Here is an 18,371-nt window from a genome sequence, read left to right on the forward strand (position 1 = left end):
TCCTTCTAGATTGTGGCGGTCATGGGTTTGGAAGGTGCTGTCTAAGGAGCCTTGCTGAGTTCCTGCAGTGCATCTTGTAGATGATATACACTGCTGCTACTGTGCGTCGGTGGTGGAGGGAGTGAATGTTTGTGGATGAAGTGCCAATCAAGCAGACTAGTTTGTCCTGAATGGTATCAAGCTTCTTGAGTGTTGTTGGAGCCACACTCATCCAGGCAAGTGGAGAGTATTCAATCACACTCCTGACTTGTGCCTTGTAGATGGTGGACAGGCTTTGGGGAGTCAGGAGGTGAGTTACTCACTGCAGGATTCCTAGCCTCTGACCTGCTCTTGTAGCCACAGGAAGCAGATCCTAGCAAGACCACTGTAACAGAGGAAGAAACTCTGTCACTAGAAGGGTTCAAAATTGGTAAGGAGGAAGTATTGGGTAAACTGCCAGTACTTAAAGTTGACAAGGCACCGGGACCAGATGAGATGCATCCAAGGATACTGAAGGAAGTAAGAGAGGAAATTGCAGGGGCATGTACCATAATCTTTCAGTCTTCCCTAGACTCAGGGGAGATGCCAGAGAATTGGAGAATTGCAAACATTACACCCTTGTTCAAAAAAAGGTTGTAAGGATAAACACAGCAATTACAGACCAGTCAGTTTAACTTCAGTGGTGAGCAGGATCCTAGAAGCAATTATTCAGAGTAGAATTAGTAGTCACATGGATAAATGCAGATAGATTAAGAAGAGCCAGCATGGATTTCTAAAGGGGAAATCATGTTTAACTAATTTGCTGGAGTTTTTTGAAGAGTCAACAGAGAGGGTAGATGAGGGTAATGCTTTTGATGTGGTGTGCATGGACTGTCCAAAGGCATTTGACACAGTATCACACAACAGGAAAGTTATAGCTTATGTGATAAAAGGGACCATAGCAATGTGGATACAGAATTGCCTGGGTAATAGGAACCAGAAGGTAATGGCAAAGGATATTTTTCAGGCTGGAGGATGGTTTGTAGTAGAATTCCCCAGGGATTGGTATTGGGACCCTTGCTTTTCCTGATATATATTAATGATCTAGATCCTGGTGTGCAGGGGACAATTTCAAAGTTTGGGGATGATATGAAACTTGAAATCACAGAATCACACAGAATCACAGTGCAAAAGAGGCCCTTCGGCCCATCGAGTCTGCACTGACATGTGAGAAACACCTGGCCTACCTACCTAATCCCATTTACTAGCACTTGGCTCATAGCCTCGAATGTTATGACTTGTCAAGTGCTCATCCAGGTACTTTTTAAAGGAAGTGAGGCAACTCCAAGGCAGCGCATTCCAGGCCGTCACCACCCTCTGGGTAAAAATGTTTTTCCTCACATTCCCCCTAAACCTCCTGCCTCTCACCTTGAATTTATGCCCCCTTGTGACTCCCCCTTCAACTAAGAGGAACAGCTGCTCTCTATCCACCCTCCTGCCCCTCATAATCTTGTACACCTCGATCAGCCCCCCCCCTCAGTCTTCTCTGCTCCAACGAAAACAACCCAAGTCTATCCAACCTCTCTTCATAACTTAAATGTTTCATCCCAGGCAACATCTTGGTGAGTCTCCTCTACACCCCCTCCAGTGCAATCACATCCTTCCTATGTGGTGACCAGAACTGCACACAGTACTCCAGCTGTGGCCTCACCAATGTTCTATACAACTCCAACGTGACTTCCCTACTTTTGTAATCTATGCCTCAATTGATAAAGGTAAGTGTTCCATATGCCTTTTTTACCACCCCACTAACATGCCCCTCTGCCTTCAGAGATCTATGGACACAAATGTCAAGGTCCCTTTGTTCCTCAGAACTTCCTAGTGCCTTGCCGTTCATTGAATACTTCCTTGTCAAATTACTCCTCACTGAAAGCATCGTAAACTGTGAGGAGGACAGTATAGAACTTCAAAAGGAAATAGACAAGTTGATGGAATGGGCAGATAGGTGGCAGACGAAATGTGAGGTGATGCAGGGAAGTGTCAGGTGATTCATTTTGGTAGGAAGAACAGGGAGAGCAATACAAAAAAGGGGTACAATTCTTAAGGGGATGCAGGAGCAGAGGGACCTGGGTGTATATGTGCATAGATCATTGAAGGTGGCAGGACAGATGGAGAGAGCAGTTAATAAAGCATATAATATCCTGGGCTTTATTAATAAGGGCATAGAGTAAAAGAGCAGGGAGGTTATGCTGAGCTCATATAAGACACTGATTAGACCTCAGCTGGAGTATTGTGTACAGTTCTGGGTGCCACATTACAAAAAGGATGTGAACGCATTGAAGAGAGTGCAGAAGAGGTTTACGAGAATGGTTCCAGGGATGAGAAACTTCAGTTATGAATAGATTGAAGAGGTTGGGATAGTTCTCCTTGAAGAGGAGAAGGCTAAGAGGAGATTTGATAGAGGTGTTCAAAATCATAAGGGGGCTGGATAGAGCAGATAGGGAGAAACTGTTTCGTAAAAGGATCGAGAATGAGATTTAAAGTGATTTGCAAAAGTAGCAAATTTGATGTGAGAAAGAACTTTTTCACATAGTGAGTGGTTCGATTCTGGAATACCCTGCCTGGAAATGTGGTGGAGGCAGGTTCAATCGAGGCATTCAAGAGAGCATTAGATGATTATTTGAACAGAAACAATGTGCAAGGGTACAGGGAAAGGGCAGGAAAATGGCACTAGGTCATAATGCTCATTCGGAGAGCTGGTGCATACATGATGAGCCAAACGGCTTCCTTCTGTGCCGTAACATTCTGTGATTTATGTGGCTAGTCCAGTTCAGTTTCTGGTCAATGGTATTCCCCAGGATGTTGAGAGTGGGGGATTCAGCGATGGTAATGCCATTGAATGTCAAGGGGCAATTAATGTAATTACTGTCTGTGATTAATGATGCTAATTGACATTTTGTTTCCACACAAGTTGATTCTATAATTCTAAATGACATTTCCACGTTACCAGTTGCTGAGTTTAACCCTAAACTGAAAGGGATAATACTTTTCAGAGCTAGCACTTGACGAACACAAAATCCTGCAAAGTGTAATTTGTGTGCAGAGCTCAACAAGCCTTGAAACACAAATCACTGTCAAATTTATTAAACAGAACATCCAGAACAATCAATCATTGCTAGAAAATGCTGGAATCACTCAGCAAGCCAGACAGCATCTGTGGGGAGAGGAGCAGCTAACAGGCTGCATCTTCCTGAATGGGTCACAATTCTGTTGGGAACACAGAAATGGCCGTGGTGGGATGTTGACAGTGATTTCACAGAGGCAGCTAACTAAGCAGCCATCTCCAGGAGATCTGGCCAATTAAGGATGGTAAGAGGAGCAGGAAAGTGGGGCACTCAGTCAGAGAGCCGACAGCAATGTCAGGCCGGAAGCCCCACCAGGAAAGGTGAATGCTTCTAATGCAGGTAGCTGAGCCCCCTCAGTTGTCTGCAAATGAGTCAGCATGTAAAGGGTGGAAGGGAAATCCCTCCACACGATTAGCGACAGACGCAGTTGCAGTCTTTAATCCCAGGGCCTCTTCAGAGGTGCAAGAAGTCTCTGGATCTGATGACCCCAGGACTGCTGCCAGGATGCTGCCTTGAATGAGTTGGCAACCTCTGGACAGCAAGTAAATACCAGCAATGCCCTTGCAAAATGGCCCCTAGGCAAAGCGACTGAAGTTGTTGACAACAGTGCTATCAAGTGGCGTCTACTCAGCAAGAAAATGTTCATAGTTGCCCAGCTTGGATTCATCCTGAGCCACTCAGCCACAAACCTCAATACTGTTTTGATCTAAACATGGTCAAAAGAGCTGATCTCAAGAGGAGAGGTAGCATTTGACCAACTGTGGCATCAGGGAGTCCTAGCAAAACTGAAGTCAATTGAAATCAGGGGAAAGCTCTCCACTGGTTGGAGTTATACCTAATGCAAAGGGAAATGGCCATGCACCTCAGTTCCAAGACATCACTGCAGCAATTTCTCAAGAGCTCAGCACCATCCAAGATGAAACAGCCCACTTGATTGGTATCCCATCCACCACCTTACATATCCACTCCCTTCACCACCAATGCACAATGGTAGCAGTGTGTACCATCTATAAGATGTATTGCAGCAACTCGCCAAGGCTCCTTCCACAGCACCTCCCAAACCCATGATATCTACTACCCAGGTGAACAAGAACAGCAGTAAATGGGAACAGGCCACTTGCAAGATTCTTTTCATTCTGACTTGATATCAACATTTCTCCTCTGTCGCTAGATCTAAATCCTGGCAACACCCTGGGAGTACCAAAATCCCACAGACTGCAGTGATTCAAGAAGACAGCTTGTCACCACAAGGGCAACTAGAGATAGGCAATTAGAGATAGGCCTTGTCAGTGATGCCCACATCCAATCAAGAAGGGTAAAAGAGCTCACACATCCAACTGAACATTGTGAAGTGAAAACTTAGGAAACTCTGGTATGGAAAGTGAAGATATAGTGCAAATATGACAGAATTGGAGAAAGTTGCATGAAATCTGTATCGGAAGCAGAGTGGAAAAAGCATAATCTTAGTAACTGTGGGATTACTGAGCTTGTCATAAATGTGGAAAGCCCATGGCTAGAAAAAGAAATGCAAGAAGTGTATGTGTGAGCGATGGGTGGAAGCAAAGCTAATGGAATTGTCTAATCACAACCGAGCAGGAAGCAGCGTCAATGTAGTCACTAGGTAATGTAGGAAGGACATAGAACCCCTCATGGCAAATTGAGTGTTGAATTTCTAAATGAGAAGATTAACAGCTGTGAATATTGTTGCCTCCTAACCCCCATCTGTTTAGACAGGTCTGGTTAGAAGACTCAAATTTAACAAATAAATGATTCTGGGTTTAATAACTGCGCAACTCAAATTCTTTCGGTCAGTCGCGTCTCTAAAAACAGCTTCGCCGCCTGATGCGGCTATTTTTATCCCGGTGATCAGATCTGAACCACTCACAGCCAGCAACAAAACACAAGGGGTCCCAACACGCACCATGCCCCTCAGCACAGCCAAAGCCCACCCAGCAGGTAGCCCCGGATCGCCCCTTAGCCCAGCAGGTAGCCCCGAATCACCCCTTACCCCAGCAGGTAGCCCAGGATCGCCCCTTACCCCAGCAGGTAGCCCCGGATCACCCCTTACCCCAGCAGGTAGCCCCGGATCGCCCCTTAGCCCAGCAGGTAGCCCCGGATCACCCCTTACCCCAGCAGGTAGCCCAGGATCGCCCCTTACCCCAGCAGGTAGCCCAGGATCACCCCTTACCCCAGCAGGTAGCCCAGGATCACCCCTTACCCCAGCAGGTAGCCCCGGATCACCCCTTACCCCAGCAGGTAGCCCAGGATCATCCCTTACCCCAGCAGGTAGCCCCGGATCACCCCTTACCCCAGCAGGTAGCCCCGGATCACCCCTTACCCCAGCAGGTAGCCCAGGAATACCCCTTACCCCAGCAGGTAGCCGAGGATCGCAAGTTGCCCAACCCGATACAAGATTCCCACGTTCTTGTTCTTGGCGATGACGAATTTCTGGGTTTTGTAATAGACCAACGACTGGCAGCACGATCCCCAGGAACTGCAGAAATCCATCCCGAAACCAGCAACAGCAGACACAATCCGACCACAGAGACCAGAGAGGATGGCGCACACAGTGTGAGAGCAGCCTTCAGCCTGTAGCACCTCCCAGCACTGATCCTCCCACAACTGTCCCTCCCAACACCGACCTTCCCGCTACTGTCCCTCCCAGCACTGTCCCTCCCAAACTTGACCTTCCCACTCAGTCCCTCTCATCCCTGACCATCCCACCACTGACCCTCCCACAACTAACCCGCCCATCTCTGACACTCCCACCACTGACCCTCCGACCACTGACCCTCCCACAACTGATCCTCTCAACACTGACCCTCCCATCATTGACCCTCCGACCACTGGCCCAACCAACACTGACCCTCCTACCACTGACCCTCCTAACATTGACCCTCCCACCACTGACCCTCCCATTCCTGACCATCCCACCACTGACCCTCCCATCCCTGACCATCCCACCACTGACCCTCTACCCACTGACCCTCCCATTCCTGACCATCCCACCACTGACCCTCCCATCCCTGACCATCCCACCACTGACCCTCTACCCACTGACTCTCCCATTCCTCATCCTCACCACACTGACACTTTCACCAATGACCCTCCCATCCCTGACCCTCACCACACTAACATTTTCACTACTGACCCTCTGACCACTGACCCTCCTACAACTAACCCTCCCATCTCTGACACTCACACCACTGAACTCCCACAGCTGACCCTCCCGTCATTGTCTCTCCGATTCCTGACCTTCCCATCTCTGACACTCCCACCACTGACACTCTGACCATTGGCCCTCCAACAACTAACCCTCCCATCTCTGACACTCACACCACTGAACTCCCACAGCTGACCCTCCCACCATTGTCTCTCCTATTCCTGACCTTCCCAACACTGACCCACCTAACACTGACCCTCCCAACACTGACCCTCCCTCCACTGACCCTCCCTCCACTGTCCTTCCGCACCACTGACCCACCCACCACTGACCCTCCCAAAGCTAGCCATCCACCACTGACCCTCCCACCACTGACCCACCCACCCTGACCTTCCCAACACTGACCCACCCACCCCTGACCCTCCCAACACTGACCCTCCCATCCCTTGCCCTCCCACCATTGATCCTCTTACCACTGGCCCTCCCACAACTAATCCACCCATCTCTGATGCTCCCACCACTGAACTTCCACAACTGACCCTCCCACCATTGTCTCTCCTATTCCTGACCTTCCTATCCCTGACTCTTCCAACACTGACCCACCCAACACTGACCCTCCCAACTCAGTCCCGCCTACACCTGACCCTGCCACAACTGGCCCTCCCATCACTGTACCTCCAACTACAGATCCTCCCAACACTAATCCTCCCACCACTGACTCTCCCTCCACTGTCCCTCCCACCAGTGACACTCCCATCCCTGACCCTCCAGCCACTGACCCTCCTACCACTGACCGACCCACAACTGAACCTCCCACCATTGATCCTCCCATCCATGACCCTCAAACACTGACCCTCCCACCATTGACCCAGCTACAACTGACCCTCCCACCCCTGATGCTCCCATCCTTTACCCTCCAAACACTGACCCTCTCATTGCTGACCCTCCAACCACAGACTCTCCTACAACTCGTCCTCCCACAACTGGTCCTCCCATAACTGGTTCTCCCACCACTGACCCTCTCAACACTGTCCCTCCCACCACTGTCTCTTCCCCAACTGACCGTCCCACAACTAGCCCTCCCATCATTGACCCTCCCCCCACTGACCCAACATAGGCCAAACCACCGCTGACTCTCCCATCCTTGACCCTCCCATCACTGACCCTTCCAGCACTAACCCTTCCATCCCTGACCATCCCACCACTTTCACTTCCACAACTGACCCTCCCACCACTGGCCCTCCTAACCCTGACCCTCCAGCCGCTGACCCTCCCAACTCTGACCCTCCCACCACTGACCCTCCCACAACTGGTCCTCCTGCAACTGACCCTCCCACCACTGACCCTCCCATCCCTGACCCTCCAACCACTGACCCTCCCATACTGACCCTCCCACAAATGACCCTCCCACAACTAGCACTCCCATCCCTGACCCTCCCACCACTGAAGATCCCACCACTGACCCTCCCACCACTGGTGCAACCGCCACTGACCCTCCCATTCCTGATCCCCCCATTACTGACCCTCAACTCTTTGATCGTCCCACTACTGACCCTCCAACCACAGACCCTCCCACACTGACCCTCCCACAACTAGCCCTCCCACCACTGACCCTCCCACAATTGGCCCTCCCACCACTGACCCTCCCACCACTGACCGTCCCATCATTGATCCTCTTACCACTGACCCTCCCATCAATGATCCTCCAACCACTGACCCTCCCACCACTGACACTCCTATTCCTTACCCTCCCACCACTGACCCTCCCATTCCTGACCGTCCCAACACTGACGCCCCCATCCCTGACCCTTCCAACACTGACCCTCCCTCCACTGTCCCTCCCACCACTGACCCTCCAATCCCTGACCCTCCCATCCCTGACCCTCCCACCACTAACCCTGAAGGATCATACAGCCTCTCTCCACAGATACTGTCAGATCTGCTGAGATTTTCCAGCATTTTCTGCAAATGAATGTAGACAGGTTAAGTCAGAGGGCAAATAATTGGCAGATGGAGTATAATGTGAGAAAATGTGAACTTTGTCCACATTGCCAGAAAGAATAGAAAAGCACAATATTATTTAAATAGAATATTATTTCAATATAAATATAATTTCAATTATGAATTAAATATTACTAAAATGTATTGCATAAATCTGGGGTACAGAGGGATCTGGGTGTCCTGATACATGAATCACAAAAAGTTAGCATGCAAGTACAGCAAGTGATTAGTGACGCAAATGAAATGTTGGCCTTTATTGCAAGGGGAATGGAATATAAAAGTAGGAAGGTGTTGCAACAGCTGTACAGGGCTTCAGTGAGACCGCATCTGGAGTACTGTGTACAGTTTGGTCTCTTTGCATATGGAGGGATATACTTGCAGTGGAAGCAGTTCAGAGAAGGTTCACCAGGCTGATGCCTTGAATGAAGGGTTGTCTTATGAGGAAAAGTTGAGTAGGTTGGACCTATAGTCATTGGTGTTTAGAAGAATCAGAGGTGAATATAAGATTCTTCATGAACTTGACAGGGTGAATGCTGGGAGTATGTTTCCGCTTTTGTGGGAGTCTAGAACTATGATGCACAGTTTTAAAATTAGAGGTATTAAAAATTAAAAATTAGAGGTATTAAAAATTAAAAATGAGAGGTCTCCCGTTTAAAATGGAGATGAGAAAGTGCTTTGTTTTCTCTCAGAGGGTTGTGACACTTTGGAATTCGCTTCTCCGGAGAGCACTGGAAGCTGGGTCATTGAATATATTCAAGGCTGAGTTAAGCAGGTTTTTGATCTACACGGGAGTCAAAGGTTATGGTGGGCAGGCAGGAAAGTGGAGTTAAGTTCAGTTCAGCCATGATCTTATTGAATGATGGAGCAGGCATGATGGGCCAAATGGCCTACTGCTGCTCCTGTTTCTTATGATCTTGTGATGTGCTTTGGTCATTACAAGAGAGTAGAACTCTGGAGAGAGACTTCTCAAGACCCAGTACTTAGAACCCCAGTGGCAGCTCATTGTAGATAGTTGGTTTGAAACCCTCCATGGTCCAGATGGCTGTCCAGGAAGATGTATGGGAGCAGGCTGATGCTGCCAGGAGCAGGTGGGCACAGGTAGTCCCCAGATTTTATGTTGTCTCCCTGGAGGTCCTCACTGAGGCTGCGATTGAGAGGCAGATTTTCTTCCATGCAAATGGAAGGAATAAACCCGGCAGGAGTTTCAAAATTATTAACAATTCCATTAGCTTTGCTTCCACCCATCTCTCAATATACACTTCTGGCATTTCTCATTCTAACCATGGGCTTTCCACATTTATGACAAGCTCAGTAATCCTACAGCTACTACGAATATGCCTCTCCCCCTTTGCTTCTTATACAGGTTTCATGCAACTTTCTCCATCTCTGTCATATTTTCGCTGATATCTTTATTTTCCATACCAGAGTTTCTTTTTCATAGCTAAAGTTTCCACTTCACAAGTGCATGGCTGGAATTGGCGGAGGAGGTCAACATTCATGGATTGACCAGGAGCTCATGGGTCCAGTACTGCAAGTTCTTTAATGATCTCGTAAGATCTGGGAAGGTGAGAGACAGGAAGTATCTGGGTGACAGGCCTCTAACTCTATAAACAGCAGCATGCCCATGAGCACAGCAGACTGCGTGCCCATAGCACTCCCTAACATTGACAGAGTGAGTGTCCAGTCGCATCACTGAGGTGCCAGTCATCCTCAAATGTGGGACAAAAATGAGAAGGGGCACTACTGGGGAATGCAGCAGCTGTCAATATCATGCTGTGAGAGGTGTGAGGGGGCAGTCTACTCATGCATCATTCTCCCCTCATCCTGTGGGAGAAACATGCGCATAATAGCCAGGAGATGGCATGAACATGGAGGTGGATTGCCGGACCGGCAGCAACTTATGGCCATAGAGGACGCAACGCATGGGTCCCATCACGTAGGTGCCATCATGGCAGGCCATCGGTGATGGCGAGGCTGGAAACCATGAAGAACAGGGTCCTTTGATAGCTCTATCCTCATGTCAAGGGCAGGGAGGATTCTCCTGCCCAATGCACATTGTGGCTTGTTTTCTGCTGACATTTATATTGTTATAATTATGAGATTTATAAGATTGTTGAGGAAGTCTTGTGGTGCAGCGGGTAGTGTTCCTGCCTCTGAGCCAGAAACTCCAGTTTCAAGTCCACTCCAGGACTTGATGGCCAAGGAAGGTGCATTCACGCCAAATATGTAGAGTATCAATCTGAAAATTGTTCCAACATACACCAATGGCATTCCTGTTCAACCACGTGTTGGAAAGAAAATTGATGCCTCTATCATTACCTTTCATTGCTTTGGACTAGAACATACATGTAAAAGTATATGTTGCCACAGAAACTCGGGCATCTTAGGGTGGCTCAGTTGGTGCCAATAGCATGAGCTTTGATCCCTGTTCCGGCTGAGGTCAATTCAGGATCTGTCGCCTTGTCCTACCTATCATGGAGATCACAGTGCTGTGGGTCAGACCTGCCATCAGGCAGAGAACCGAAGAAGATAAGATTGTTAAGTTTTGGGACTGTGCCTTTAATGTACGATAAAATTAAGGAGGGGGGTGTCATGTGACCTGTTCTGAAGTCTACCTGACAGCAAACCTTGGTAATTTGATTTTAAGAGGCTATAGGGGACCCAGATTGTTTTACTGGGAAGAAGATACAAAATGTTTATACTTAGGGACAATGGCAGCAGCCTGTGTGCTAACAGTGGATAGACTGTGAGTCCCCATGGTCCCAGAAAATGTTGAGAATGTCAGGCTGTAAACACGTATGCTTTAAACTGGCATGTGCTTCCAAGTTAAAAGAGAGTTGTAATCTCAAGGATAGCTAATCAGCATTTCTACCTAAACAAGGCCCATGTGATTCATGTTGCCATGGAGATGGACTTTGAGAGGGAAGGGTTTCAAAGGTTTACCTAAAGCTCACAGATACAGGCAAACAGCCTGGATTGGAGAAAGGGAGAGCAGCTAGAAGCAGCAAGATGCTTTGGTTCACTGTGCAGGAATGTGGGTGGGAGCTCGTGCTCGGATGGATATGACTGAATTCATGAAGGTGCTGGAAGATTCGCCGAGCTCCTACTAAGGACGAATCTCTGGGGTAAAAACCACATTGTGAGAGACAGTTCTGAGATTAGAAGATTCTAGGCTAAGAAAGGAAAAGAACAACAGTGAACCCTCAGGTGCTAAGAATCACCTTGAACTGGTTCCAATGATTGAATGTCTACTTAAAAGAAAAGTGCAAAGTATATCTGTGAAGTGTGTTTTCAAATGTGCTAAAAGAAAAAGTAGAATGTTCTAATTTGAGGTTTAAAGTGTAAGTTGATAATGTTTAGTCAATGGTGCTTTTAGTCTTCTGTTATAGTAAAAGTTTTAAAATGTAAAATCTTGTCATGTCATCCTTTCAGCTACCAACTGGGTGTTCAAATTTATTATTTAAAGTTATGGGCTTCCACAGAGATTGTAACAATGGGGTTGATTGTGCTGGTGCATCTGCTCTATCAGCTGAGTTCTCATTAACACCTTCTTCTTCTTGTCTGTCCTACCAGGCCTGCAGCCTGCACCATGCAAAGGGACCCAGCACAATTGTCATTGGCCTCCTCAGTGGAACAAGACTCCACAGAGCCAGCAGCATCGCATCATACCTCCACACCAACATCCACACATCCACCAGCACAGATACACTCACCTTGTTGGAGCCACGATCTAGATTAGAGCAGGGAGCACTGAATGAGCAGCACATGACCAAAGAGCAGGAGGAAGACAGTGAGGCAGAGTCAGCTATGGCCAGTTCCCTTTGGAGGATGGAGGACAGACCCAGGCATGCTCTGAATGGTGAACACAAGAAATAAGAGCAGGAGCGTGTTGTGTTGTTATAATGATATTAAGGCACCAATCTCTCATAAGGGATTCAGTAAATACACTGTAGAATCATATAAGGTTTACGGCACAGAAAGAGGTCACCTGGCCCATAATGTCTATGTCAGCCAGAAAACGACCCACCCAGGCTAATCCCACTTTTCAGCATTTGGTCCGCAGTCCTGTAGGTTGCAGCACTTGAGGTACATACGCAGACACCTTTTAAATGAGTTGAGGGTGTCTGCCTCTACCTTTCAGGCTGTGAGTTCCAGACTTCTACCACTCTCTGGATGAGAAATATTTTCCTCGTCTCCTCTCTAATCTTTCTACCGATCACTTTAAATCTATCCTCCCTAGTCACTGACCTCTCTGCTAAAATAAATAGACCCTTCCCATTCACCCCTCATAATTTTGTATCTCAATGAAGGGAGGTGGTGACATAGTGGTTTTGTCACTGGCCTAGTATTCCACTGACCCAGGGTAATGCTCTGGGGACCTGGGTTTAAATCCCACCATGGCAGATGGTGAAGTTTGGATCCAATAAGAATCTGGAGTTAAAAGCCTGATGATGACCATGAAACCATTGTCAATTGTTGTAAAGCTAGTGTTGATTCACTAATATCCTTTAGGAAATCTGCTGTCCTTACCTGGTCTGGCCTACATGTGACGCCAGGCCCACAGCAATGCAGCTGACTCTTAAGCCCTCACTAGCCTAGCCAGCAACATGCCATGAACAAATTTTTAAAAAATCAAATCCCCTTCAGCTCCTCTGTTTCAAGGAGAACAACACCAGCCTATCCAATCTTTTCTCATAGCTGCAATTTTCCAGTCCTGGCAATGCCTTCTTAAATCTCCTCTGTACCCTCTTTAATGCAACTATATCTTTTCTGTAATGAGGTGACTAGAACTAACACATTACTCAAGTTGTGGTCTAACTAATGTTTTGTATAGTTCCAATAACCTCCCTGCTCTTATATTCTATGACTCGGCTAATAAATGAAAGGATTCCATATGCCATCTTAACCATCTTATCAACCTGTCCTGCTACCTTCAGGGATCTGTGGACATTCACCTCACCTTTCACCATTCCAGTCCCTCACCTCCTCTATACCTCTCAGTATTCCCCCATTAATTGTGCAATCCTTTGCCTTGTTCAGCCTCTCAAATGCATCACCTCACACTGTATTAATTCCATCTGCCAACCTGACCAGTCAGTTGATATCTTCCTGCAGTCTACAGCAACCCTTCTTGCTATCTACTGCAAAGCATATTTTTGTGTCATCTGCAAACATCTTGATCATTCCCCCTACATTTACGTCCAAATCATTAACATATGCCACAAAAAGCAGGGGACCCAGTACTGAGCCCTGCGGAACCCCACTGGAAACAGCATTCTAATCACAAAATCATCTGTCAACAATTACCCTTTGTTTCCTGCCACTGAGTCAGTTTCGTATCCAGCTTGCTACATTCCCCTGGATCCCATGGGCTTTTATTTTTTTAACCAGTCTGCCATGTGGGACCCTGTCAAAAGCTTGCCAAAATCCACGTAGACTACATCAACTTCACTACCCTCGTCAATCCTCCCTGTTACCTCCTCAAAAAATTCAATCAAGTTAGTCAGACATGAGCTTCCCTCAACAAATCCATGCTGGCATAGGCCTTTTTGGCCTTTTATGGGCTGAACTCTTCCCTTAGCTATCCTCTTACTCTTAATGTATTGATGAAAAATCTTTGGGCTCTCATTAATTTCTTTCATGCCCTCTCTTTGCTTTACTAATTTCCTTTTTGATTTCACCTTTCCACTTTCTATACTCCTCTTGGCTTTTTGTGGTGTTGAGTTCTCGGTGTCTGACACAAGATTTCCTTTTCTGTCTTATCTTACCCTGTAAGCTCCTCGACATCCAGGGGCTCTAGATTTGGCCACCCCACCCTTTTACTCTGTGGGAACATGTTTACTCTGAACCCCTTGAATCTCCACCTTGAATGCCTCCCATTGCACTGATTTCCTTCAAGTAGCTGTTTCCAGTCCACCTTCACTAAATCACTCCTCGGCTTAGTAAAATTGGCCTTGCCTCAGTTTAGAACTCTAATTCCTGTTTTAGCTTTGTCCTTTTCCATAATTAAAACTAACTGAATTATGATCACGACCACCAAAATGTTCTCCTACCGTCACTCCTTCCATCTGTCCGGCTTCATTTCCTGAAAGTAAGTTCAGAACGAAAAAAATATTTTTAAAAGCCCTAAATATCAAAGCTAACTCCCTCTCTTGTTGGACTTGCTACATACTGGCCAAAAAGTTCTGCTGAATGCACCTTAAGAATTTTGTCCCCTTCATTCCTTTCACACTAAAACTATCCAGGTTAATATTGGGGTAGTTAAAACCCCCTACTATTACTGCCCTATTGTTTGTGCACTTCTCAGAGATTTACCTGCATATTTGCCCTTCAATCTTCCTCTGACTGCTTGGGGGTCTAGAGTACACTCCTAATAATGTGACTGCTCCTTTTTTGTTCCTTATCTCAATCCATATGACTTCAATTAATATTCCTTCTAACAATATCCCTCCTCACAGCTGCAATTGTTTCTTTGACCAAACTTGCCTTGCCCCTTCCTTTTTAACCCTCCTCTCTATCTCGTCTGAAAACTCTGTGACCAGGAATGTTGGTCTGCCATTCCTGCCCCTCTTTAAGCCATGTTTCTGTAGTAGCTATGATACCATACTGCCATGTTTTTATCTGTGTCCTCAGCTCGTCTGCTTTATTTGCTACACTCCTTGAACTGAAGTTTACAGCCTTAAGCACTAACAAATTCTTTTTTCTTTTTTCTAACCTTTGTTTCCTCTGCCTTCCAGACTCAACTACTAATTTTCTGCCTTCCATTTTCATTTCTGATTTTGTCCCAAATGAATTCCCCTGCCAAACTATTTTTAATTTCTGCCTAACAGCACTATCAAAATGTCCCGCAAGGAACTCAGTCCCAGCTCTGTTCAGATGCAACCCATCTGACCTGTACAGCTCCCATCTCCCCCAGAACTGGTCCCAATGTCCCAAGAATCTAAAAGCCTCCCTCCTGCACCAACTTTCCAGCCATGCATTCATCAGTCTTATCCTCCTATCCCTGTACTCACTTGCACATGGCACTGGGAGTAATTCAGAGATTACTACACTTGATATTCTGCTTGCTAATTTTCCACTTAGCTCCCTAAATCTGACTGCAGGACCATATCCTTCTTTCTACCTATGTTGTTAGAAGCAGTTCGGAGAAGATTTACTAAACTAATACCAGGAATGGGCAGATTATCTTATGAGGAAAGGTTGGACAGGTTAGGCTTGTATCCACTGGAGTTTAGAAGAGTAAGAAGTGACTTGATTGAAACCTGAGGGGTCTTGACAGAGTGGATGTGGAGAGGATGTTTCCTCTTGTTGGAGAACCTAGTACTAGAGATCACTGTTTAAAAATAAGGGGTTGCTCATTTAAGACAAAGATGAGGAGAAATGTTTTTTCTCTGAGGGTTGTGAGTCTTTGGAACTCTCTTCCTCAAAATGCAGTGGAAGCAGAATCTTTGTATATTTTTAAGGCAGAGCTAGATAGATTCTTGATTAACAAGGGGGTGAAAGGTTACCAGGATAAATGGGAGATTACAGTCAGATCAGTCATGTTCTTATTGAATGGCAGAGCAGGCTTGAAGGGCTAAGTGGCCTACTCCTGCTCCTAGTTTGTACGTTCGTATGTTTGTTGGTTCTGATGAGAACCATGACCACTGGCTTCTCCCTCTTCAGGATGCTCTGCAGCCGTTCAGTGACATTCTTGACCCTGGCACCAGGGAGGCAACACCCCATCCTGGAATCATGTTTATGGCCACAGAAACGCCTGTCTGCTCCCCTATCAAATTGTCTATCACTACTGCTCTTCCAACTTTCTTCATGCCTCCCTATACAGCTGAACTAGTTATCATGCCATGGACATCACTCTGGCTGCACTCCCCAGATGAACTATCACTCTCATCAGTATTCAGAACTGGATACTGGTTGGAGAGTGAATGCACTCAGGGAACTCTTGCACTACCCGCCTGTTCTTTTTTGACGGCCTGGTAGTCACCCATTCTCTTTCACCCTGCATACACTTAAGCTGTGAGGTGACCACATCTATAAACATACTGTCCTTGTGTCTCTCAACCTCACGATGCATCACAGTGACACCAGCTGCTGCTCAAGTTCTGAAACCCAGAGCTCAAGCTGCTGCAACTGATGACACTTCCTTCACAAATGGTTATCCAGGATATGAGAAGCATCCTGGGGTTCCCACATTGCACAGGATGTGTACTCTCAAGGTTGGAGCTGTCCTGCCATTCCTTTAATTATTAGTTAACCTTGCTACTACTAAAAAACCTTACCAATACTAATATACCTTACCAATATTGCACCAATAATGAATGCTATATTGCACCAAAGAATCATATATGAGTAGGGAAAATTGACAATAGGGCAAACTTAAAGGCTTTGTATTTGAATATGCATAGCATTCAGAATAAAACTAATGAGTTAACAGTGCAAATAGAGATAAATAAGTATGATTTGGTGGCAATTACTGAGACATGGTTACAGGGAGAACAGGTTTGGGAGTTGAATATCCAAGGGTTTCGGAAGGATAGGCAGGAAAGAAAAGGAGATGGTGTAGCTTTGTTAGTAAAGGAAGAGATCAGTGCTATTGTCAGGCACTGGAGAGCAAGACGTAGAGTCAGTCTGGATAGAAATAAGAAATAGCAAGGGAAAGAAGTCCTTGGTGGAAGTAATCCATAGGTCCCCAAACAGTAGTTCAGCAGTGGGGCACAGTATAAACCAGGAAATACTGGGAGCATGTAAGAAAGGCATGGCAATAACCATGGATGATTTTAATATGCATATAGACTGGACTAATCAAATTGGCAAGGGTAGCCTCGAGGGCAAGTTCATAGAGTGTATTAGAGATTGTTTCTTGGACCAATTTTTTGTGGAACCAACCAGGGAGCAGGATATTCTGGATTTGGTTTTGTGTAATGAGATGGGATTAATTAATGATCTCATAGTAAAGGATCCTCAAGGGAAGAGTGATCATAGTATGCCAGAATTTCAAGTTCAATTTGAGAGATAGAAACTTGAGTCCCACACTAGTGTTCTGGAGTTAAACAAAGGTGACTACATTGTCACGAGAGCAGATTTGGCCCTAGTGGACTGGGCAGGAAGACTACAAGGTAGGACAGTTGATGAACAATGGCCGATATTTAAGGAGCTATTCAATTCCTCCCAAGTAAAATACATTCAAAGAGGAAGAAAGATGGTAAGAGCGGGAAAAAGCATCCATAGCTAAGCAAGGAAGTTAAAAATACATAAAGGCAAAAACTAAGGCATACCAAATTGCAAAGGTCAGTGGCAGGCTGGAAGATTGGGAAACTTTTAAAGTTCGACAAAGGGTTACTAAAAAAATAATAAAAATAGCAAAGGTAAATTATGAAAAAAACTAGCGCAAAATGTAAAAACTGAGAGCAAAAGCTTCTACAAGTATATAAAAGGAAAGACAATAGCTAAAGTGAATATTGGTTCCTTGGAGAATGAGACTAGGGAGTTAATAGTGGGGAATGCAGAAATGGCAGAGATGCTAAATCAATATTTTGCCTCAGTTTTCACGGTGGAGGACACTAGTACCACCCCAATAGTAACAGGTAGTGCGGAGAGTATACAGAAGGAGGAACTTAGAATAATTACCATCACAAGAGAAAAAGTACTGAGCAAACTATTGGGATTAAAGGGTGACAAGTCCCCGGAACCTGATGGCCTACATCCCAGGGTCTTAAAGGAAGTGGCAGCAGAGATAGTGGATGTATTGGCTATAATATTCCAAAATTCCCTGGATTTTGGAAAGGTTCCAGTGGATTGGAAAAATGCTAATATTATTCAAAAAGGGGAGGAGGCAAAAAGTGGGAAACTATAGACCAGTTAGTTAAACGTCTGTCGTTGGGAAATTGTTGGAATCCATTATTAAGGAAGTAGTAACAGGGCATTTGGAAAGTCAAAATGCAATCCATCAGAGTCAGCATGGTTTTATGAAGAGTAAATCGTGTTTGACTAATTTGCTAGAGCTCTTTGAAGATGTGACAAGCAAAGTGGATAATGGGGATCCTGTAGATGTAGTATATCTGGACTTCCAGAAGGCCTTTGATAAGGTGTCATCCAAAAGATTAATACATAAGATAAGATCACAC

The 18,371-nt window shown here is 46.0% G+C and overlaps 1 protein-coding gene across 1 annotated transcript in view; it reads right to left on the reverse strand.

Moving 5' to 3' along the window:
* Nucleotides 1-5,599, reverse strand: part of p2rx5 (purinergic receptor P2X, ligand-gated ion channel, 5) — a 146,503-nt gene extending 140,904 nt beyond the window's left edge. The window contains exon 1 of the mRNA XM_041197860.1: nucleotides 5,452-5,599. Coding sequence (XP_041053794.1) covers nucleotides 5,452-5,591 — 140 coding nt within the window. The 5' untranslated portion in view covers nucleotides 5,592-5,599. The remainder of the gene's footprint in view (nucleotides 1-5,451) is intronic.
* Nucleotides 5,600-18,371: the final 12,772 nt, after the last annotated feature.

The sequence above is a fragment of the Carcharodon carcharias genome, chromosome 10 (genome assembly GCF_017639515.1).
Source record: "Carcharodon carcharias isolate sCarCar2 chromosome 10, sCarCar2.pri, whole genome shotgun sequence".
In the NCBI taxonomy this organism is placed as follows: domain Eukaryota; kingdom Metazoa; phylum Chordata; class Chondrichthyes; order Lamniformes; family Lamnidae; genus Carcharodon; species Carcharodon carcharias.